Raw genomic sequence first — 24615 nt, 5'->3', positions numbered from 1 at the left:
ATTGTGGGAGACATAGCAGTTTGGATCAGTAATTGGCTTGCTGAAAGAAAACAGAGGGTTGTAGTTGATGGAACATGTTCATCTTGGTGTCCAGTTACTAACAGCGTACTGCAAGGGTCAGTGTTGGGTTCACTGCTGTTCGTCATTTTTATAAATGACCTGGATGAGGGCTTAGAAGGGTGGCTTAGTAAATTTGAGGATGACACTAAGGTCGGTGGAGTTGTGGATAGTGATGAAGGATGTAGTAGGTTGCAGAGAGACATGAATAGGATGCAGAGCTGGGCTGAGGGGTGGCAAATGGAGTTTCATGTGGACAAGTGTGAGGTGATACACTTTGGCCGGAGTAATCGGAATACAAAGTACTGGGCTAATGGTAAGATTCTTGGGAGTGCAGATGAGCAGAGAGATCTCGGTGTCCATGTACACAGATCTCTGAAAGTTGCCACCCAGATTGACAGGGTTGTTAAGTGTTTTGGCCTGTATTAATAGAGGGATTGATTGCCGGAACCAGGAGGATATGCTGCAGCTGTACAAAGCTCTGGTACGGCCGCACTTGGAGTATTGTGTACAGTCCTGGTCACCGCATTATAAGAAGGATGTGGAAGCTTTGGAAAGGGTGCAGAGGAGGTTTACTAGGATGTTGCCTGGTATGGAAGGAATGTCTTATGAGGAAAGGCTGAGGGCCTTGAGGCTGTTCTCGTTAGAGAGAAGAAGGTTGAGAGGTGACTTAATAGAGACATACAAGATAATCAGAGGGTTAGATAGGGTGGACAGGGAGAGCCTTTTTCCAAGTATGGGGACGGCAAACACGAGGGGACACAACTTTAAAGCGAGGGGAGATAGGTATAAGACAGATGTCGGAGGTAGTTTCTTTATTCAGAGAGTAGTAAGGGTATGGAATGCTTTGCCTGCAACGGTAGTAGATTCGCCAAGTTTAAGTCCATTGAAGTCGTCATTGGACAGGCAAATGGACGTACGTGGAATAGTGTAGGTTGGATGGGCTTCAGATTAGTATGACAGGGCAGCGCAACATCGAGGGCCGAAGGGCCTGTACTGCGCTGTAATGTTCTATGTTTAATGATTTTCAGGATCTGGTCTACTTGACACACATGTCATCTTAGACCCTGAAATTTCCACTGGTTTAATCAAAATTTCCAAGCCTGTGTCAACCAGCTAAGCTTTGACGATTGTTACTGGGAATGCAATACACTTTGTCGTCTTCATGCCTCATAAATGATTCTGCTGATATTGACAGCAAATACCTGGATATAAGATGCAGCCTGGAGAAGGTAACCACTCCACAATTACAAATCCATGACTGTCTACAAAGACACTCACCATTGGAAACTTTCAAGCCATCAACATTATCATGTTCATGTCAGCTGCTGCCTACAAATAAATAACCAAAATATCCATTTCAGCTGTTATTTTGCTTATCTGACATTGTGACACTTAACTGGCAATCCCTCCCACCCCGGACTTTGTCCCTTGGCATCATCCAGTTACCAGTTTGAACTGATGTTTCTGTATCTCGAGATTTTCTCGTAAATTTATTCTGAGATGCTGTTTCACATGTTTGGAGCAGGTGGGACTTGAACCCAGGCTCCTTGGCTCAGAGGTATGAAATCTCCCTCTATTTACTCCCTCAACTGGATTGTTTCAGATGTTTTAAACTGAAATTGGGCACCTGGCCTAAACTTAGAAGAGCAAGTTGCTGTTTAAACATGAGAAGTGTTAAGTGTGCAGTGCAGTGCAGCGAAGAAACTCAGCAGTTGATAGGTTTGGACTGGTCTAATTAATATGCTTCTGTTTGGTTTCGGGGGTGGATATGATGTAAGCATGAACTACTGTAGTTGTACCCTCTATTCACTTCACTCTCAGTTGAGACATAGATATGCGAACACGTTTAATCAAGACACCAATACTTTTTGACTGTATTAGCAACAGGCCATTGGCAGTTCCCTTGAGTGTGTTTTTGTTCCATGAAGCTGATTCCTATAACTATCACTGCTATTGGTGATTCACAAAGATTGAGAATTTTTTCTTTCCGTTAGCTAGTGTGTGGTGCCCAGGTGAAGGCTGAAAACGTGCACATTCCTTCTTCCTCAATAAAGGAAAGGTATCATCTTGCTAAATATAGTTGCCATAGTCCCAAAGGACCATAGGGCTGTTCTCATTCAAAAAAGGTGAGCTTATCCTCAGGGTTACTACACCTCCAATGAGGGGCTAGGTTTGAAAATTTCCACTAAACCAGTGGAAATTCCTGGCCCTACTCCTATAAAGTGTCAAGTACAACAGATCTACTAGAATTGAAAAAAGAACAAAGAACATTTACAGCCCAGGAAGCAGGCCCTTCGGCCCCCAAGTCTGAGCCGATCTTTCGCTGTCTAAGCCTGTCGCCCAATTCCTAAGCATCTGTATCCCTCTGCTCCCCACCTACTCATGCATCTGTCCAGACGCATCGTAAATGAATCTACTGTGCCCAACTCTATTGCCTCTGCTGGCAATGTATTCTACACACTCTCCACCCTCTGTGTAAAGTACTTGCTGCATATTTCCCTCTTCAACTTTTCACCTCTCACTTTGAAAGCGTGACCTCACGTTATTGAATCCTTCACCCTGGGAAAAAGCTTATCTCTATATTGGTTATGATAATTTCAGCCAATAAGCATAATCACAACACAAACAGAAATTGCTGGAGAAACTCCGGCCTGGTAGCATCTGCGGAGAGAAAGCGGAGTTCATGTTTGGTTGCAATGACCTTGCTTCAGAACAGGTGCTGCCAGACCTGAGTTTTTCCAGCAATTTCTAATTTTGTTTCATATCTTAAGCATCAGCAGTTCTTTGTTTTTGCAGACCTGAAGAATTGCAGTTCGTGCAGTTTGAAGTTCATATCATAACTGTGGGACAGTTGTATCCAAACCCTCGAGTTCACTTATCATGTAAAATATGCTTAGTTGGTGTAATAGATATTTTCTGATTAGCATGTTCAGATATGTTCGTAGGCACTGATGGACAGGTGGGCCTTGAACCCAGGTCTTCTGGCTCAGAGGTAGGGACATTGCCACTCTGCCACAAGAGCCCATTTAGTGGGTCTAATATGCTTAGTTGATATAATTGTACGTTCACAATAACGTCTGAATTGAAAATGACAACCCAACAATTAATTTTATATTGAAAAATTGACTTAGCAATCTGCTTAAATTACATCTTTAAAAGTCATTGGGACCATACTGGACTGCAGTCAAAGCCTTTTCAAACCAGTGAAGAGCAAATGAAACAGCATGAGATGATCGACACAAAAATTTAATTTCACAGCACTTCAACTTTTTTCTGAGAACTTGTGGGAAAAAAGCTAAATTAACATGTACTGTTTTCTCCTTGAAGGCATTAAGACCCCTTTTGTGATCACGAATAAATTTTACAAGAAGAATTCCATAAGCAAGCTGACTTCAGAATTGTGTTCTGTGAGCTATGCCTGTGAACCAAAATTATATTCTGTGACAAGAAACAGTTGGGAAAATGTCAATACCTTTTCTGTTGTATTGCACGCTAAAACATGCTTGATTTTCACATCCATCCACCATTGGAAACAGTATTAGAAATGTTACAGCAGTGAATTTGTAATTTTACATTTTCTTCATTTATTCACTTTAAGGAATGTAGGCAGTACTGACCAGGCCAACTTTTACTCTCCAGCCCCAATTGCCCTCTAAGTTGCTCGTGAATCAACTTCTTGAGCTGCTTTGGTCCATATGGCACAGGCAGTCCCACAGTGTTGTTCAGACAGAAGGTCCAGACTTTTGATCTAATGACAGTGAAGAAATTACAATTATAGTTCAAAGTCAGGATGATATAGAACCTAGAAAGTACAGCACAGAACAGGCCCTTCAGCCCACAATGTTGTGCCGACCACTGATCCTCATGTATGTACCCTCAAATTTCTGTGACCATATGCCTGTCCAGTAGTCTCTTAAATGTCCCCAATGACCCTGCTTCCACAACTGGTGCTGGCAACGCATTCCATTCTTTCACAACTCTCTGTGTAAAGAAACCACCTCTGACATCCCCTCTATACCTTCCTCCAACCAGCTTAAAACTATGACCCTTCGTGTTAGTCATTTCTGCCCTGAGAAGTAGTCTCTGGCTATCGACTCTATCTATGCCTCTCATTATCTTGTATACCTCAATTAGGTCCCCTCTCCTCCTCCTTTTCTCCAATGAAAAAAGTCCGAGCTCAGTCAACTTCTCTTCATAAGATAAGCCCTCCAGTCCAGGCAGCATCCTGGTAAATCTCCTCTGAACCCTCTCCAAAGCATCCACATCTTTCCTATAATAGGGCGACCAGAACTGGACGCAGTATTCCAAGTGCGGTCTAACCAAAGTTTTATAGAGCTGCAACAAGATTTCACGACTCTTAAACTCAATCCCCCTGTTAATGAAAGCCAAAACACCATATGCTTTTTTAACAACCCTGTCCACTTGGGTGGCCATTTTAAGCGATCCATGTACCTGCACACCAAGATCCCTCTGTTCCTCCACACTGCCAAGAATCCTATCCTTAATCCTGTACTCAGCTTTCAAATTCGACCTTCCAAAATGCATTACTTTGCATTTATCCAGGTTGAACTCCATCTGCCACCTCTCAGCCCATCTCTGTATCCTGTCAATGTCCCGCTGAGCCTACGACAGCCCTCTATACTGTCAACAACACCTCTAACCTTTGTGTTGTCTGCAAACTTGCTGACCCATCCTTCAATCCCCTCATCCAAGTCATTAATAAAAATTACAAACAGTAGAGGCCCAAGGACAGAGCCCTGTGGAACACCACTCGCCACAGACTTCCAGGCAAAATATTTTCCTTCTACTACCACTCGCTGTCTTCTGTTGGCCAGCCAATTCTGTATCCAGACAGCTAAGTTCCCCTGTATCCCATTCCTCCTGACTTTCTGAATGAGCCTACCATGGGGAACCTTATCAAATGCCTTGCTGAAGTCCATATACAACACATACACAGTTCGACCCTCATCAACCTTTCTAGTCACATCCTCAAAGAACTCAATAGGGTTTGTGAGGCATGACCTGCCCCTCACAAAGCTGTGTTGACTGCATTTAATCAAGCCATGCTCTTCCAGATGGTCATAAATCCTATCCCTCAGAATCCTTTCTAACACCTTTCAGACGACAGACGTGAGACTTACTGGTCTGTAATTGCCGGGGATTTCCCTATTTCCTTTCTTGAAGAGAGGAATTACATTTGCCTCTCTCCAGTCCTCAGGTACGACTCCAGTGGAGAGCGAGGATGCAAAGATCTTCGCAAGTGGCGAAGCAGTTGCATTTCTCGTTTCCCAAAGCAGCCGAGAACAAATCTGGTCCAGGCCTGGCGACTTGTCAATCTTAAAATTTTCAGCACATCAGCTTCCTCTATCTCTATCCATTCCAGCATGCACACCTGCTCTTCAAAGGTTTCATTCACTATAAAGTTCCTTTCTTTCGGAAAGACAGAAGTGTTTTAGGGCTTCCCCTACCTCCTCAGACTCCACACAGAAATTTCCTATGCTATCCCTGATCAGCTCAACTCTTTCTTTGACCATTCTCTTATTCCTCACATAAGTGTAAAATGCCTTTGTGTTCACCCTAATCCGTTCTGCCAAGCCTTTCTCATGCCCCCTCCTGGCTCTCCTCAGACCATTTTTGAGCTCCTTCCTTGCCTGTCTGTAATCCTCTAGAATCCACTAGAGCTGAGCTTGACCCTAGCTTCCTCCACCTTATGTAAACTACCTTCTTCCTTTTGACGAGAAGCTCCACCGCTCTCGTCATCCAAGGTTCCTTTATCTTACCCCTTCTTGCCTGTCTCAGAGGGACATATTTATTCATCACTTGCAACAACTGTTCCTTAAACAGTCTCCACATGTCTATAGTGCCTTTACCATGGAACAATTGCTCCCAATCCATGCTTCCTAATTCATGTCTAATCGCATCATAGTTTCCTTTTCCCCAATTAAATATCCTCCCATTTTGCCTAATCCTCTCCTTCTCCATAGCTATGTGGAATGTGAGGCAGTTGTGGTCACTACCACCAAAATGCTTTCCCACCACAAGATCTGATACCTGCCCCGGCTCGTTTCCGAGCACCAAATCTGGAATGGCCTCTCCCCTCGTCGGCCTGTCAACATACTGAGTTGGGAAACCCTCTTGAGCACATCTTACAAAAACAGTTCCTTCCAAACCATCTGCTCGAAGGAGGTTCCAATCAATATTGGGAAAGTTAAAGTCACCCATTACAACAACCCTACTACATCCACACTTTTCCAAAATCTGCCGACCTATGCTTTCTTCCATCTCCCTGCTGCTATTGGGTGGCCTGTAGTAAACCCCTAACGAGGTGACTGCTCCCTTACTGTTCCTAATTTCCACCCATACTGACTCGGTAGGCAGATCTTCCTCGGCAATGGAAGCTTCTGTAGCTGTGATACCCTCTCTGATTAGTAGTGCGACACCCCTTCCTCTTTTTCCCCCCTCCCTATTCTTTTTAAATGCTGTAAACCCTGGAACATCCAGCAACCATTCCTGCCCCTGAGATACCCATGTCTCTGTTATGGCCACAACATCATAGCTCCAGGTACTGATCCATGCTCTAAGTTCATCACTTTTATTCCTGATACTCCTCGCGTTAAAGCAAACACACTTTAACTGATCCCTTGGTTCCTTCCAAGGAAAATCCTTCCCACTAGCTGGTCTTACCTCTTGCTATTGCCTCGTCTGGATCAACTCTCACCTCCGGTATACAGCTCAGGTTCCCCCCTACCCCCACCTCCCCCCCGCCATACTAGTTTAAACCCTCTCAAACTACTCAAGCAAACCTTCCACCCAGGACATTGGTCCCCTACCAGTTCAGATGCAACCCGTACTTCTTGTACAGGTCCCACTTCCCCAGAAGGCATACCAATTATCTACATACCTGAAGCCCTCCCTCCTACACCAGCTGCGCAGCCACGTTGTTAAGCTGCGCCCGCTCCCTGTTCCTCGCCTCGCTATCTCATGGCACTGGTAGTAAACTAGAGAACACTACTCGTTCGTCCTGCTTTGCAGCTTCCATCCCAACTCCCTGAAATCACTTTTTATATCCTCGATCCTTTTCCTGGCTATATCATTAGTGCCAATATGTAACATGATTTCTGGCTGTTCGCCCTCCCCTTTTAGAAGCTTATACACCTGATCGGAGATGTCCCGGACCCTAGCACCAGAGAGGCAACATACTTTCCAGGAATCCTGATCCTGACCACAAAATCTCCTGTCGATTTCCCCTATCGAGTCCCCTACCACGAGTACTTTTCTATTCTGCCCCTTCCCTTCTTTGCCACAGTGTTAGGCTCAGTGCCAGAGAACTGACTGTTATGGCTTTCCTCTGGTAGGTCACCCCCCCCCCCCCCCAACAGTATCCAAAACGGTATACATATTGCTGAGGGGAATGTCCACAGGGGATCACTGCACTGTCTGACTGTCCCCTTTGCTCCCCCTAACTGTAACCCATCTATCCTTGTCCTGAGCCTTAGGAGTGACCAACTCCCGGTAACTCCTCTCAATTACCCCCTCAGCCTCCCGAATGATCCGTAGTTCATCCAGTTCCAGCTCCAATTCCCTCACACGGTTTTCGAGGAGCTGGAGTTGGGTGCACTTCCCGCAGATGTACCCAACGGAGACATGTGCCATGATATGTGGCATGAATATTCATTTGCAGGCAATGTGTTCTCATACATCCATTGCCTTTATCCGTCTAGTTGGCTTTGGCCTTGGCTTTGGAAGGTGCTGTCAAAGGAAGTTGTTGAATTGCATGATGCATCTTGCAAATGGTATACTTTGCTGTTACTGTGCTTCAGTGATGGATGCAGTGCTACATTTAGTGGGCTACTTTGCCATTGATAGTGTTGGAGCTGCACACATCCAGGAAAGTTGGAAGGATTCCATCACATTCCTGACTTGTGCCTTGTTGGTGGTAGACAGGCTTTGGGAAGTTGAGCAGGTGAGTTACTCACTGCAGAATTTCCATCCTCTGCCTTGCTGTTGTGGCCTGATTATTTATATGGCTTTACCATTCCACTTCTGGTCAATGATAACCCTTGGGATGTTGTAAATGGTGGATTCAGCAATGGTAATAGCATTGGTTGTTAAGGGGTGATGGTTAGATTCTCTTGTTGGAAATAGTTATTGCCAAACGCTTTTATGGCACAAATGTTACTTGCCATTTATCTACCCAGGCCTGAGTGTTGTCCAGATCTTGCTTCATATGAACACAAGCTGTTTCCAATTGAGCAAAGTTGCAAATAGTACTGAGCATTGTACAATCATCAATGAATATTCCTATTTCCAACACTATGATAGAGGGAATGTCTCGAATGAAGCAGCTGAAGAGGCTGAGGGGTGAGTAGGTTTACGATGAGAGGGGTAAGATTTAAAAGGAATCTAAGGGGCAACTTTGTCATACAGAGGATGATGCTTGTATGGAATGAGCTACCATGGAAGTGGTGGAGGCTGGTACGATTACAAAATTTAAAAGGCATCTGAATAGGAAGGGTTTAGAGGGTTGTGGCAAATGGGATTACACCGAAGGGTCTGTTTTTGTGCTGTACATCTCTGACTGTGTTACTAAATGGACCTAGGAGGAATTAGGGGCCTTGTTGCACAGTAGTAGTGTTCCTTCCTCTGGGCCAGGAGGCTTCTGTTCAGTTCCCACCTGCCCCATACAAATCTGAACAGGTTGATTTAGAAATATCTATCCTGAGAAGCTCCTGTACTGCTTCTTGTGACGGAGATGATTGATTTCAAATTACGACAACCATCTTTATGCTCGGTATGACTCCAAAAAATGGGAGAGTTTTCCTCGATTCTCATTCAATTCAAGTTTGTTGGGACTCTTTGATGCCACACTGTCAAATGCTTCCCTAATGTCAAGGGCAATCACTTTCATATTCAGGGGTTCAGTATGAAACTTCCAGTGTTCGTCTTCTGAGACAAATGCGGTGGTTCCTGTGAACTCTATTTCTCTATGATCCACTTGTTGTTACATGACAATGTATTCATGTAGAAATTACTGAGCCATGTGTGATTATTGTGCTCAATTTAAAAAGCCTAATAGAAAGTTTGACTATCAGTTTAGTGTCTCCTTTCTCTTGTATACAAAAATCAAAAGAGAAAAAAATTCTCTTGTTCCTTGTTCCTGTCACAATTGAATATAAAATGAACAGTTGACAAAATCCCGGGATTAATGTGGTTGAATTTTCTTGCTGTATATTTGGTGACATCAGGCACTATCATAACGACTCTATAAACTATATTCTCAACCTGAGTTCTGCCTGATAGCACCCTGCCTTAGGCCACGTGCTGAGCTTCTCACCTTTTGTAGTCAGCGTTCAGAAAATTCTTATTCTTAGACTATTTAGAGATGATCATGGCTAAGATTTTTATTGAAATATCACAAAAAGGAGGAGTTTTGTTTTTCAGTGAGATGATATTTATGGAAACGTTTGTGGAGATCTTTAACAAGCTCTCTGTTCTCCATTTCCTAGAAATGCACCAACCTAGAATAGTTCTTCTGCGATCGGTGAATTTCAGTCCTGTAGATTGATCTGTTTCTGCAAGATGCAGAGTCATGTATTTCTGAGACATCAGTTATTGCTGTTGTGCTATATCTTGGTAACAAAATGGCTATGTTTGCAACCTTTAACTCCTCACCATACTGGACTTTCAAATAATCCAATAAAATTGGTATCGTTCAAGTTATTGCCATTGGTTTCATTCAGTTCCAGATTTGTACACAAACTTCCCCACAAGTTGGAATAAGGTAAATGTTTGGATGTTTGTTGATAGATAAATGTGTACTTATACTGTCGTGCTTTACTAGTGTACTGTAGACTGTCCCTGGACTCTGCATTGAAATCTCTGACCTGAATCCGTGCCATTCTAATTCAGAGGCAAGTGTGCTATCCGGTGATGATTCAGTTCTCTGAAAGCTTTATTGAAAACAAGTATCTTTAAGCTCTATTTATGGATCATCATTGAAAGTAGCATTATTGCTGGTTGGGAGATTGAGGGATTGCAGTAGATGGATATACGATTGGTGGTGGTCTGGAGCTAGCGTTGGCATATGGTGTTCGTGTTGTAGGTAAGATCACATTAATAGACCGTTTAGCATTAACTGAGACCTCATAAGTGGAAAGTTACAAAGTTCCTTTTTTAATTCATTTGCAGGATGCGAGCCTCACTGGCTGGCCAGCATTTATTGCCTGTCTCTAGTTGCCCTTGAGAAGGTGGTGGTGAGCTATATCCTTAAGAATAATGTAAAGTCTGCTCTACAGACTTTGAGATTTGCTGAGCTTGAGATATTACTTTACTATTTTAACCTACCTGAGTGGAATTTTATTTAAAGTAATTAAACCTTTCACTGCAGCATTGCCATTCTTTTTGTCCCCAACATCCTCATAATAAAGAGGCAAAGACTGAAAGTAGTCATCTTTGACAAACTTCCTATGTCCATTTATGTCACTAGGATTGGAGGGTTTGTGTTATAGGGAGAGGCTGGATAGGCTGAGCCGTTTCTCTGGAACGTCTGAGGCTGAGGGGGTGACCTTATAGACCCCATGAAGGACAAATGTAGGGTGAATAGCCAAGGTCTTTTTCCCAGGGTAGGGGAGTCCAAAAAGTGGGTTTGGTTGAAGGTGAGAGGAGAAATATTTAAAAGGGACCAGAGGGAAAACATTTTTCACGCAGAGGGTGGTGCGTGTAAGGATAAAACTGCCAGAGGAGGTGGTGGAGATGGGTACAATTACAACACTTAACAGCACCTGGATGTGTACAAGAATAGAGAGGGTATGGAGGGATATGGGCCAAATGCTGCCAAATCTTACAGAATCCATTTAGGAAGTCTGGTCGGCACAGACAAGTTGTCCTAAAGTGGTTGTTTCCATACTGTATAACTCTACGACTGGACTCGGGCTATTTTCCCTGGAGCGTCAGAGGTTGAGAGGTGACCTTATGGAGGTTTATAAAATCATGAGAGGCATCGATAGGGTAAATAGATAAGGTCTTTTCCCCAGGTCAGGGAGTCCAAAACTAGAGGGTATAGGTTTAGGGTGAGAGGGGAAAGATTTAGTAGGGACTTGAGGGGCAACTTTCTTATGCAGAGTGTGGTGCATGTATGGAATAAGCTTCTAGAGGAAATAATGGAGGCTGGTACAATTACACCATACAAAAAGTACCTGGATGGGTATATGAATAGGAAGGTTTTAGATATGGGCCAAATACTGGCAAATGGGACTAAATTTATTTGGAATATCTGGTCGGCATGGATGAGTTGGACCGAAGGGTCTGTTTCCATGCTTTCTATCTCTATGATTCTATAACTCTATCTTAGAACATGTTGTTTCATTATATAGTGCATTCCCCCAAGCTCATGGGAACGATCTGAATTCATAGTAAGGTTAATGACCACAAATACACTCTGCAGTATTACTGCCAAGATATTAGGGATAAAAAGGTTAAAATTAGGACAGATTTCACAGACATTTTGGAGTGAATGGCTGCTATTTATTTCCTTTAGGGAATCTTCACTCAGTTCCAATACAGCAAAGAAAAGGTGTTGCCATCTGATGCTTTACGTAGTGCTCTTGCCAAAACCTTTCAAGATGAACAGCGCTTCCAGATGGGGATCATGGATGATGCAGCAGAATGTTTTGTAAGTGAAATGGGTTCACATTTTAAATTAGTAATTAATATACTTCACAGCAAGAAGGAACTCTTTCATTCTTGAACTGTTTAAACCTTGAGAACATCTACCTTATTCTGTCGGTGTGAAAAAGTGCTCTGCATTAGCTTCCCTGCTGTTGTTTTCACATGGAAGTCAGTAACTATTAAAAGAAGTGAAAGCAGGTGAAAGAAAAGACTTTGAATTATGCTTACAAATAGAAATTCCACGCCTCTGATATTTTGCTGAGTAGTGACTGGAAGACAATGGGGACTGCAGATGCTGGAGAAATCCGAGTTGAAGTGTGGTGCTGGAAAAAGGCACCGCAGATCAGGTAGCATTCAAGGAGCAAGACGATCAGCATTTCAGCCATGACCCTTCTTCAGGACCTGCCTTGGCTTTAAAAAAAAAAGACAAGTGAGATTTGTCAATAAAATGTTGTGCAAATTTGAAACCTTAACATTGCTTTATACCTTTTCCTCCTTTTTTACTTTACTCCCAAAGTGAATCATTATTATCATACAGGTGTGTTATAGAAAATTTATCCATATCTATAACAACGGTTTTCTCTCTACTGATGTTGCCAGACCTGTATTTTTCCAGCATCTTTATTTGACTTCTAGCATCTGCAGTTCTTTGTGATTATCATATTGTTCTCACAGATACTTGTATTGGTAGTGACTTCAATTGAAAAGATTGATAGTGTTTTGATGTCATAATTTTAGTTAGTAATATTTGGCAAATTAACTTCAAGTTCAGTCAAAGGTGATGTTAACATTTCATGTCCTGTTTCCTTCCCGTATTGAAGACTCTGTTTCCCACTATCTGCTTGGGAACGTTTCCTTATCCAAATTGCCTTCTATTGAGACAGTTGAAGAAGCCAAATCAACATACGTAATTTGGCTGGTTTGTTGAGTTCGTTAACAGCTGAATATTTGTGAAATTTGATGTCAAACCAATGGCATATTTTGTTGACTGATTTTGTATTCTTTAAATGAACACTTAAATGTAGGGCATTTTTTAATCTCACATTACTAATTTGGCATTAAAGTTATGTTTGAAGATTAGAAGATGCATGTTTTCTGGAGTGAATAAGAATAATTTTTGTTGCAGACCGAGAAATACATTGGTCTTGCGATAATGATCTGAAATATTCAAAGTTTGTGAGAAGATTTGTAGCTCGGGTGCTCGTTGTTGTGGTTCTGTTCGCCGAGCTGGGAATTTGTGTTGCAGACGTTTCGTCCCCTGTCTAGGTGACATCCTCAGTGCTTGGGAGCCTCCTGGGAAGCGCTTCTGTGATCTTTCCTCCGGCATTTGTAGTGGTTTGAATCTGCCGCTTCCGGTTGTCAGTTCCAGCTCTCCGTTGTAGTGGTCGGTATATTGGGTCCAGGTCGATGTGCTTATTGATTGAATCTGTGGATGAGTGCCATGCCTCTAGGAATTCCCTGGCTGTTCTCTGTTTGGCTTGTCCTATAATAGTCGTGTTGTCCCAGTCGAATTCATGTTGCTTGTCATCTGCATGTGTGGCTACTAAGGATAGCTGGTCGTGTCGTTTCGTGGCTAGTTGGTGTTCATGGATGTGGATCGTGAACTGTCTTCCTGTTGGAAGGCTTCACAGGAGGTTCCCAAGCACTGAGGATGTCACCTAGACAGGGGACGAAATATCTGCAACACAAATTCATAGGACAAACAGGAAGACAGCTAACGATCCGCATCCATGAACATCCACTAGCCACGAAACGTCACAACCATCTATCCTTAGTAGCCACACACGCAGATGACAAGCAACATGAATTCGACTGGGACAACGCTACTATTATAGGACAAGCCAAACAGAGAACAGCCAGGGAATTCCTAGAGACATGGCACTCATCCACAGATTCAATCAATAAGCACATCGACCTGGACCCAATATACCGACCACTGCAACGGACAGCTGGAACTGACAGCTGGAAGCGGCAGAGACAAACCACTATAAATGCTGGAGGAAAGATCACAGAAGCACTTCACAAGAGGCTCCCAAGCACTGAGGATGTCACCTAGACAGGGGACGAAACGTCTGCAACACAAATTCCCAGCTCGGTGAACAGAACCACAACAACGATCTGAAATATTATATTTTGAACTTGGGCATGTTTTTGTCGGCACGGAGCATCTTAGTGCAGCTTCTCAATTTTTGTCCAGCAGTTGGATATTCTATTTTTAACTGTGTCAGTATGATTGTTGATTGATGTGAATCACCTGTAACGTGCTAATATAAGCTCTGAGGTAACATTGCCAACAATGGTCCATCCCCATTAGTTTGTTTTTTAGTTGTATTGTGCATATTATTTACTGTGATTAGCTACATCTGGATTCTCACTGGCCCCGTGTGTCTTGTGGCTAACTTTTTTCACGTCACTGATCTATCCCATAATGAAATATAAAATTATGATTACTGGTTTGCTTTGGTTTGAGATGTGGCTATTGAGAGTTAATATGGTGAACTTTACTGCTGAGTGAATGGTTTTCAATTATGGGAAAAACTAAATGCATTATGGAACTTCAAATTTTTCCACAGGAAAATATCCTTATGCGAATACACTTCCACATTGCTGATGAAACAAAAGAGGACATTTGCACAGCAAAACATTGCATTCCTCATCAGAAATTTGCAATGACTTTATTTGAACAGGTAGGAGGAGGTTCTCATTGTTGGTAATAAGGACACATTTTTTTTTAAATTTACTACCATGATTTATTTTTGCATTAATTACATTTTAAATTTAAGTGTAGCTCAAACAAATATATTTAAACTGAAATTTGAGATTATATTATCCCTTTTGATTCTTCCAATCCTTGATCATTTTTTTTCAAAGAAGTATTAATCATTAATAAACTTGTAATGGCGTGAAGTCATTGCTGTGTAAAATGCAAGTTAATAAATTTCAGATGTCACCTAAAAATACCACATTGCCATAGTGCAAAAAACATAATTAGTTATATTTGAGGTAGGATTTAAATCTTTTGAGTGCTACATGTGGTTTGTATAAAAAAATTGAATGAAGCCAGAACAGACAGTTTACCAACTAACTTTTGAAAATATTCTAATGAATGGAAAAAATCCCTGTCTCTGCATGTGCTTTGTGGCAAGAAGAATTTCCAGAGCCTGTCCATACAGTGAAGTACAAATATCTGTCAGCCCTTTCTAAGTCATACCCTGATTGCAACTTGAAAGATTGGCCTCTGCAATTGTTTTGTAATCCCTAATTTGTTTTCAAGAACAGAAGTAGGTCATTGTCTACTTGTGCTTGTTCCACCATTCAATTGCACTTTCGCTCATCTGTGTGCCAACTGCATTTAGCCAGTTTTCATTCATATTCCTCAGTACCTTACCTCCCGTACTTATATCATAGTTTTCAATGTTTTAAGTTTTCAATGTGCCTTCCCTCAGCAGTTTATGGAGAGGGAATTCCACTTCCCCTTCTGTCGAGAAGTGCTTTCTGACATCACACTGAATGATTTAGCTTTAATTTTGAGCTTGCATCTCACACTTCAGTTATTATTTATCAGTGGAAATGTCTCGTGGTCTGACGTGCGAAGTCCCTTGCTTGCCTTAACAACTTTAGCCAGTCTGGATTATATGTGGCTCCATTCTACATAAGTGTTGTTGATTTTCAACTGGCCTCCAATATTACTAAGTGAAGCCATTCAGTTGTATCAAAAATACTGTGCTACAGTGATTCAGGAATGTGGCCTTTTGCTCTGGGAGTGGACAATAATTTCTTGTAAGTAATGGCTCACATTTGAGAATTAAGAAAAAGTGTACTTCATCTCAGTTCAAATGCCAAGGACCACACATTAGGCCCATGTTTACATTTTTCTCTGTTGGGGAGAGCTTTCCTGAGCAGAACAGCATTAGTGCTATTTGACAGGATATCTGTTGTTTGGACACAGTGATCCATGGCTGAAATGTGGGAGAAGAGTTTTAATTAAAGGTTAGATCTTGAATGTTCATCCTGTACCAAAATATGATAAGAGGTTTATAAGCAGTTTCCTGAATGGAATAGATCTTATAAAAAGTTCATTGTTGACCATTTGAGTTTAAGCTAAAAATGAAGCCAAGCCTTGCCATTACAAGCTGGACCCTGACATTGATTCTGTGAAGCTTGAGCTAATCTTTTAAAACTGAGTAAAAACTAAGTAAAACTTGATACTAAGTACCATAATTTAAACCACAAAGGTAAGCAAAAAGTTAAATCACGATTTAAGCTTGTGTATCATATCTGAAATCCATCCTTCCCCCTTCATGAATTAGTAGACTGTCACAGGATACAGTGGGACAATTAATATAAAAGGACCCATGGAGGACATCTCAGTCAAAAGTGTTGAGTTGAAAAGCTGTACCTCATCCCAAGATGGTGTAATTAGCCCAAATCTTTCCTTTCTCTCCTTCAAATGTATATGCAGTATGTTAGAGTATGACAGGATTTCCACCAAACTTTTCAGATTGCCAGACCCTCACGTCTAAACTCCCACAATATACGTTGATTTTCTTGACCACATCCGATCACAGTTGTCTCTGCGTCAGTGTACATGGTGATATCAAATTGGAAGCTTTCTCTTTTGATTAGTATTGGAATTAGTTGTCTCCATTAAAGACTGACCAGTTTTTTAAAAACTTGTTAATTTTATCCAATATTCAGCAAGTTTGTGCCAATTACTGTGAATTCTGGATCTGAAATACAAACAGAATGTACTAGAGAGACTCAGCATCTGGTGAGAGAGAATAGTTAATATTTTGAGTCCAGTATGACACTTGAAGAGTCAAAGTGTTACGTTCTTGTCAGTAAGAGGCATGTTCTGAAGGGTTATACCGGAAATGTTGACTTCTCCACCTTTTGATGCTGCCTGGCTTGCTGTGTTCTTCCAGCCTTGTGCTTGTCTACTTTATATTTCATGTAGTTATGTGTGAAAGTTGAACAAGTAGCTTGGATACTTCATGTAAGTTTGTCCTTTTTGATGGACTGTACAGAATAATCCTTTCTTGCAGTGTGTTTGTACCAGATGCGGCGCAACATCCGATCCACTGCCTTTTATCCAGATGGTAAACTATATTTCTACAACTGCATTGTGGTAAGTCATCGCTTAAAAATAATTGTGCTCAACTTGAGCTCACACAGCAACTTCTGATGTAAGACGATTATAAGAGAAGTGGAATAAAATGAACGGTGAAAAGGCTCCCTGTTCAGAGTGTAGTGTTTCCTGTTGACAAAGAGGCAAATTAGGCTTTTTTTTAATTGCACAATGTGAAGTACTGAAACCACAAACGTGGACTTCAAAAAAATTTGTGTATGGCATTGGGAACAATATGCTTTTAAATATACTGTAGTTTAGTCTGCTTCTCATGGAATAAGACTATATTAGAGAATTTATAATAAATGCTTCAGAGTGCATATTTACCAGAGGAACCTTCTTGCTGATGAAGAAAAATGTTGTATAATTATACATATTAAAATAAATGTGTGTTCTGGCAGGCTTTAAAATGCTGACACCATCACTCCTATTAATTCATGTGTTACTCAATGTTATGTAGCAGCTTGCATTTTACTCTAGCTGTGTTAAGTAAAATATTGGTGTTTTCTAAATTTGGTGTAATCTCCCAAGGGAGGGAATGGAGAAAAAACAAATGGATTGCCAAAAAGAGTGTGGGGGCATATTAATTAAGTACTACAACTGCTTGCTACAGAGGAAAAGAAATTCCTGATCTTATTGTTAGCAACAGATAAGTCAAGTGAGTTATTTCTAAGTAGGTGAACCATCAGTTGACCGCAATATGATGCATTTAAACACCAGGCGACAAAAAAAAAAGAAATAATGCAGGTGCAAGTGCATCAAATTGGAACAGGGGAAGTTTTATCAAGTTAAGTCTCCTAAGGGGTAATGGAACACAAAGTTAGTGAGATAGATTGCAATCTCCTTTTCCAGATCAACAATCTATCAGATTAGATGGGCCCTTTTTTTAAAAATTCCTTGATGGGGTGTGGGCTTTGGTAGTAGAGCTGGCATTTATTGTACAACCCTAGTTGCCTTAGAGAAAGTGGTGGTGGTGGTGGTAAGGTGCCTTTTTGAACTGCTGCAGTCCACTTTTTTAGTATAGTTACACCCGCAATGTTGTTAGGGAGGGATTTCCAGGATTTTACCCATTGACACTGAAGGATTAGCGATTCTATTTCCAAGTTAGGATGATTCGATCGGAGTGGAACATGCAAGTGGTGGTGGTGTTCACATGTCTGCTGCCCTTCTAGTTGGTACAAAGTTCTGATGGAGCTAAACTGAATTTCCAAAATAAAGATCATACTTGACAAGCCTGATCACATTACTTGAGGAAGTGACAGATTTTCAGACATTTGGAAAAGGTTGGTGGGTAAAGAGTTTTGCAATAGGTTAAAATCTGGATAGGCAGAAAACTAAAGACCAAGATTAAGAACAGCATGTGTGGTGGTGTACCCCTTCTGTTCATTGATTAAGTCAATAATCTAGATATAAGGCTAGAGTAAGTGCTGCCCAAACTTGTGTTACACAAGAATGAACTTGAATAGTTATTTTGAGATCCAAATGAAACCGCAAAAGGGTATTTATAAATTATGGAATATGCCAATAAATGTGAGAATAGTACATATTGATTTAAGACAATATACAATTGGAAGAGGAAGAAGTTGGATAATATTCAAGAGCAGAGGAATTTGTCATTTTAGGTTGTATAGAAAGTTAAAACACCACTTCAGATGGATAAAGCCATTTTAAAACAAAAGTTAGAGGTCAGAAATATTGAATACACAAGGCAAGATGTTGTGATGAGAACCTATTCTTCTATACAATTTGTACGATGTAAACAAACAATCTGAAAATAGTAACGTTCAGAGAACAGAAAGTTCCAAGGGGCTGCTACATTTGAACATTCCACATATTAGTTATATTCAATGCTGCCTAGAAGTGACGGCAGGGAATATTGCAAGACTTTTAGTCGGTCACTCCAAACAGTTCAAGGGTTACTGAACTGTACATGTAGTCAGATGGCTGGAGGCAGTCAGAGGTGAAGGCTGTTGCTTCAGGCTGAACACTTGTCAATTCTTGAGGAGCAGAGGGAAGAGGCTCTGTCCCAAAATGATGCTGCTGACATTGTATACCATTAGAATTCAGACTCCGAGGTCTAGGGAGTTAGGAGGTGCAGCTCATTGTTGGGGTTAGGGCTTGACAGAACTCCTGTAACCTGTGAGATGGCTCAGAAGTTGTGTGCAATTCAGAATCCAGTGCGGCTAAGAGAGAAGATCGAGAAATTCCACAGTATTTGCTTTGTGCAAGATTAGAACTCTGAAGAATGCAGGGGCAGTACCAGTTTAGCGAAGCTAACTATCTGTGGGCAATTTGAAATTATTTCCGTCAGTAGGTACGGGTGAATATTTTCCAGAATCCAAAGGAGCATACTTGTGGTTGGGAGAGTGAGCTGCTAGAACATGAACCATCATTGAGGCAGTCCATGAAGTGATTTTTGTGGTAGGGCACAAACATTTAATGTGATTTGATGACCCACAGTGTCAATAACACTTGGATATTGCTGAGAAATCTGTGGGTCAGTCTTGACTGCATTTGCTATTTTTTTTTACGCTTTAAGATATTAAAACACAGTTTGCCTGTTATCCATATTTACTTCAGGTTAATTCTAGATATTGGAAATACATGAGACATGTATTGCAGTTTATGTTACTATTCTGTCTTGGTGTAGTGATGTTTATTATTGTTCATAGCTTTGGAATCTTTTGGCTTCATTGAGTGCCTTGAAGCTCTCTCTTTATCAAGTTTTTTTAAAACATTACTCGTCCTCATCTGGATTTTAATATAAATTTGACTGTCTGATCAAGAACGGTGACAATGTAATGAGAGACTGCCATTTGTGAGTACTGTCTGCCAATTTGGATGCCACATCACATAAAGGAGATTGAAGCAATAGAGTGTGTGCAGTGTAGGTTCACAAGGGCACTGTGCTGTCTCATATCCACACAAATAGGAGGAAAGACCTGCAAAATTGAAGCTACCTTTGTTTGAGCAGAGATTATAGGATAATTTTAAATGCTTGATATTACAAAGGAATAGTGCAAAATAGACAGACAATTTTCACTGATCGGTGGATCAAGAATGAGAGGAAATAGTATAAATTAAACATACAGGTTTAGGCCCAAACTGGATAACCCTGTTTCTTTGCACAAGAATCATCAACTTTGAAGCTAAGCATGTTGACATCAAAACAAATATAAACAAGTGGTTAAAGTGGCATGGAAATAAGGCATGCACATAAAAAACTGAGATAGCAGAGCCCCTTCTAGCAGAAGTAGTTCTGTGACGTTCACATTAGTTTGTTATCCAGTTTGAGCAGAGTTGAAATAAAACAGCATATAAGCTGGTCATTTCTGATTACATTGCTTTATTATAGCATTTACTGCATACTTTATTATTCTCCAGAAAGATGTTTAAGTCATACAAAACTGTAACTGTCATTCTCCACCCAACTGTGTAAAGGTATTTTAAATGTGACTTTTTTTCCTTTTAGACAAGGATGGTTTTGTTTGTAACATCCATTAGGGGAAAAGCTGATCAGGGATAAACTTCTTCAAATCAGGAGTCTTTTAGAGAAATGCAAAGCATGACCTGCAGTTTGAATCAAGATGCAACATTTACATAATGCATAATGTGCAAGCATAGAGGGAAAAGGAGTGTTAATGCTTTCAAACAAAGATTTGAAGCACTGTAAGAAAATGCCTTTGGGATGAGATGGCAGTCTACCTTAATTATGGTCAAGATGAGTTGTGCATAATTATTTTGCATATCACGTTGTTTAGCACTTGATTAAATTTGAATAACATGGAAAGTCCTACATGACAAGGCAGCAATCTTTTCAATTTAAGGGAAATACTGATTAACTTGTCAGTCTCTATGCCATGGGTGCCCTGCAGAGATGGGCTTTGTTGCTTTTCATGGGAACCAATTTCTTTCTGTTTTGTCCCTTTTGTATAGTAATCAAGCAATACGTATGATGGAAAGACGTGAGAAACCAACGCCTGACATGTTTGGGGAGCTTCTGCAGAATGCAAGCACAATGGGTGATCTTAGGAACTGTCCAGTATGTGTCTATTCACTCTGTTTTCTCAGTATCTTAGGCCATTTAAATGCGAAGGAATCAATTCACATGAATGTAGTCACTACTTACCTTAAGGGATGAATGCAGAGTAATTTTCTAATACAGTGATATATGTCATGTAAAGGGTTGTAGTTTGAATAGCACCATGACAACATTCTGATCACTGCGCAGGTGCATGTTTGCTTGTATACAATTGTTTGAAAATTGTCTCTTGATATTTGGCTGCTCAGTCCTTACCCATTGGTTGGGGAAGATCTGCACAAGGCAGTGATCAGAATACTGCATTTCTGGCCTGGGAATATCCATGCAGCAGTTCTTCAGTGTCTACAAACTGCTAGCAGACCAACTAGCAACATGTATTTTATTTCAGAGTTTACTTACAAGTTCTGAGGGAAAGGTGACAGAAAAACTGTTTTTTAAAATTGTTGGGGGGGTGGGGGTCAATGAAAGACAAAGCTGAACAGAAAATAAAAATATGTCCTGGATATTTGTATATTGTTTGAGTGCAGCTTAATCATTTTCAAGTGTGTCTTGGACTTGATTATATGTTTCTTTCCTCCATTGCAGTATTTTTGAAACAGTAATATACCACTTTGAAACCTGTTCAGTTCCATTTAATGGTTTGTTGATATTCCTTTGTGCTAAAAATACTTTAAGGTAATTTTTATATCCTTTGGAAGATGGTCTATTAACGTAATGGAGACTCAGTGACTACAGTTCACTGTTCAATGCAATGGGTTCAGTAGCAATAAACTATTTCTGTCTCCTGGCTGGACCAAAGAATGACAGTGGTGATAAAATAAATGTGACCTACTCTTAATCTTATTCAATTCACTGAAGTGGTTTTGTAATATTAATTCCAAATGCTTGGACTGTTAATATCATTTGTTTCATCCATCTGTACTATTTTGCTTGTCTCTGGATAATCTGGCTAATTTAAATCAACTGATCTTTATTTAAAACAAAAGTGTATTCACTTTATTTTTGAAATGGAATGTCATCTTTCTGTAATAATTTTGCAAGTCATGTTTTAAAATGTACTTGTAAGTGGTGCATAAATATGAATGAATCTGATTTCCTCCTTTCTCCTTGCCGATATCCCTTGCCTCTCCATTCTGATTCCTCCCAAAAACAATTAAATGTCCAGACACGCACAGGATGCATTTATTGCAACTTACATTTGGAGACTATTGCTTGAGCTTCACCTGGCTGGCCTACTGTTCTAAAGTACATTGAAGTCTTTGTAAAGGGTCTGCTTCCATGTTATGTCAAATGTAAGGACACAATTGGTCTCACTTCAGTTGATCAGCCTTTTGGTACTGTTTTTGGTAAAGCTGCTGTCCCCCAGCAACAAGACACTGTGCTGAAGCAATAAAGCTTAAAAGGAGGGTCATTTCATTGACATGGCTGAAGTTTTCCCTGTCACAAACATTAATTGTATTTTTTTTCAAGCTTATGGCATAATTAATGTTTTTCTGATGTTTCTTGAAATTTCATTTGCTCCATTTAGTTTTAAATTGATAAAACTTGACATGCTGATTAGTAGATACCTATATATTCTGCCTGTTAATCCTGACTGTGCTAAAGACAATTCATTTTTTGAGGGTTGCTTAAAGATGGGAAAGGCAACCTGTCTGATGAACAGCAGCTCTGAGAATATTTTAAGGTTAAACCACTGAAATTTGTAGCCATTTCTACATTTGCTGCATAGTTTGAGATGGTAATATTGGTTGATCAGACCTCTGGGCGTTAAGTTAGTTAAATGTTATAGAAACATAGAAAATAGATGCAGGAGTAGCCAATTCAGCCCTTTAAGCCTGCACCACCTTTCAATAGATCATGACTGACAATGCAATTTTAGTTTCCCACTCCCGCTTTCTCTCCATACCCCTTGATACCTTTAGCCACAAGGGCCATGTCAAGCTCACCCTTGAATATATCTAACAAAGTACCCCCAACAGCTTTCTATGGTAGAGAATTTCACAGGTTCACAACTTTCTGAATAAAGAATTCTTCCTCATCTCAGTTCTGAATGGCTTACTCCTTATACTTAGACTATGACCCCTAGTTCTGGACTTCCCCAGCATTCCAAACATTCTTCCCACATCTAGCCTGTCCAGTCCCATTAGGATTTTGTATGGTTCTATGAGATCTGCCCCCTATTCTTCTAAATTCCAATGAGTACAAGCCTAGTTGATCCGGTCTTTCTTCATATGTCAGGCCTGCCATCCAGGAATCAGTCAGATGAATCTTTGCTGGATTCTGTCAATAACAATAATGTCCTTTCTCAGACTGGCAGTCAAAACTATACTCAAATCCTCTCGCTATGAAGGGAAGCATGCCATTAGCTCACTGCCTGCTGCACCTGCATGCCAGCCTTCAGCGGCAGTTCCACCATGACACCAGGTCTCGTTGCACCTCACCCATTCCTAAACTGCCACCATTCAGATGATAATCTGCCTACCTGTTTTCTGTCAAAATGGATAACCTCATTGATCTACATTATATTGTATTTGCCCATTTACCCAGCCTGTCCAAGTCGCATTACAGCCTCTTAGCATTCTACTCCCAGCACAAAGTGCCACCCAGCTTAGTGTTGTATACACATTTGGCAATATTGCATTCAATTCCTTCATCCAAATTGTTAATGTATGTTGTGAACAGCTTGGGTCCTACCACTGAACTCTCTGGTATCCCAATCGATATTGCCTGCCACTCTGAAAAGAACCCATTTATTCTAACACTCTACTTCCTGTCTGCCAACCAGTTCTCTATCCTTGTCAATGCATTTACCTTTGATACCTTGACCTTTAATTTTACTTACTCATCTCTTATGTGGGGCTTTGTCAAAAGTCCAGATACACAACATTCACCCTCGTCCACTCTACTGGTCACATCCTCAAAAAAATTTTTGTCAAGCATGATTTCCCTTTGGTGAATGCATCCTGACTTGGACTGATCCTGTCACTGCTTTCCAAATGCTCAATTATTATATCCAACATTTTCCCCACCACTGATGTCAGGTTAACTGGCCTATAATTCCTTGTTTTCTCTCCCCCTTCCTTTTCCAAAATGTAGGGTTATGTTAGCTACCCTGCAGTCCATTGGAACTCTTCCATAGTCTATACAATACTGGAAAATGATCATCAATGTGTCCACTATTTCTAGGGCCACTTCCTTAAGTACTCTGGGATGCAGAGCATCAGGTCTTTGGGACTTAATCAGGTTTTAGTCCCATCAATTTCCCCAATACATTTTCCTGACTATAATAAGGATTTGGAGATGCCAGTATTGGATTGGGGTGAACAGAGTTAAAAATCACACAACACCAGGTTATAGTCCAACAGGTTTAATTGGAAGCCTAGCTTTCGGAGTGCTGCTCCTTCATCAGGTGGTTGTGGAGTACACAGAGCAGCGCTCCAAAAGTTAGTGCTTCCAATTAAACCTGTTGGACTATAACCTGGTGTTGTGTGATTTGTAACTCTGACTAATGAGAATTTCCTCCGTGGTTGATCCTGTGTCCCCTTCCATTTCCTGAAGGTTATTTGTGTCCTACTTAGTGAATCAGATCCAAAGTGTTTGTTCACCTACCAGAATATGTTCCAAAAATCCATACAGGTAGCCCCCACTATCCAAAACTAGAGCCTTCCCAGGAAACCTTTCATAAGCCGGCAATGGCATAAAGTGGAGGTACATTATT

General features: G+C 40.8%; 1 protein-coding gene and 1 long non-coding RNA gene across 4 annotated transcripts in view; one reads left to right on the top strand and one right to left on the bottom strand.

Annotated features, from left to right (window-relative positions):
* Positions 1-24615, top strand: part of usp54a (ubiquitin specific peptidase 54a) — a 135132-nt gene that overhangs the window by 71348 nt on the left and 39169 nt on the right. For all 3 annotated transcript variants that reach the window (XM_072583575.1, XM_072583576.1, XM_072583577.1), the window contains 4 exons: positions 11597-11731; positions 14301-14414; positions 16773-16855; positions 20792-20897. In XM_072583575.1, the coding sequence (XP_072439676.1) occupies positions 11597-11731; positions 14301-14414; positions 16773-16855; positions 20792-20897 (438 nt within the window). The remainder of the gene's footprint in view (positions 1-11596; positions 11732-14300; positions 14415-16772; positions 16856-20791; positions 20898-24615) is intronic.
* The window catches only part of LOC140484763 (uncharacterized), a 32184-nt gene continuing 11217 nt past the window's right edge, over positions 3649-24615 (bottom strand). Inside the window, exons 2-3 of the long non-coding RNA XR_011962323.1 lie at positions 11956-12138; positions 3649-3808 (exon numbers count right to left, since the gene is read on the bottom strand). This is a non-coding gene — a long non-coding RNA (uncharacterized lncRNA). The remainder of the gene's footprint in view (positions 3809-11955; positions 12139-24615) is intronic.

The sequence above is a fragment of the Chiloscyllium punctatum genome, chromosome 13, assembly GCF_047496795.1.
Source record: "Chiloscyllium punctatum isolate Juve2018m chromosome 13, sChiPun1.3, whole genome shotgun sequence".
Taxonomy (NCBI): domain Eukaryota; kingdom Metazoa; phylum Chordata; class Chondrichthyes; order Orectolobiformes; family Hemiscylliidae; genus Chiloscyllium; species Chiloscyllium punctatum.
This window is presented reverse-complemented; position numbering and strand designations above follow the sequence as displayed.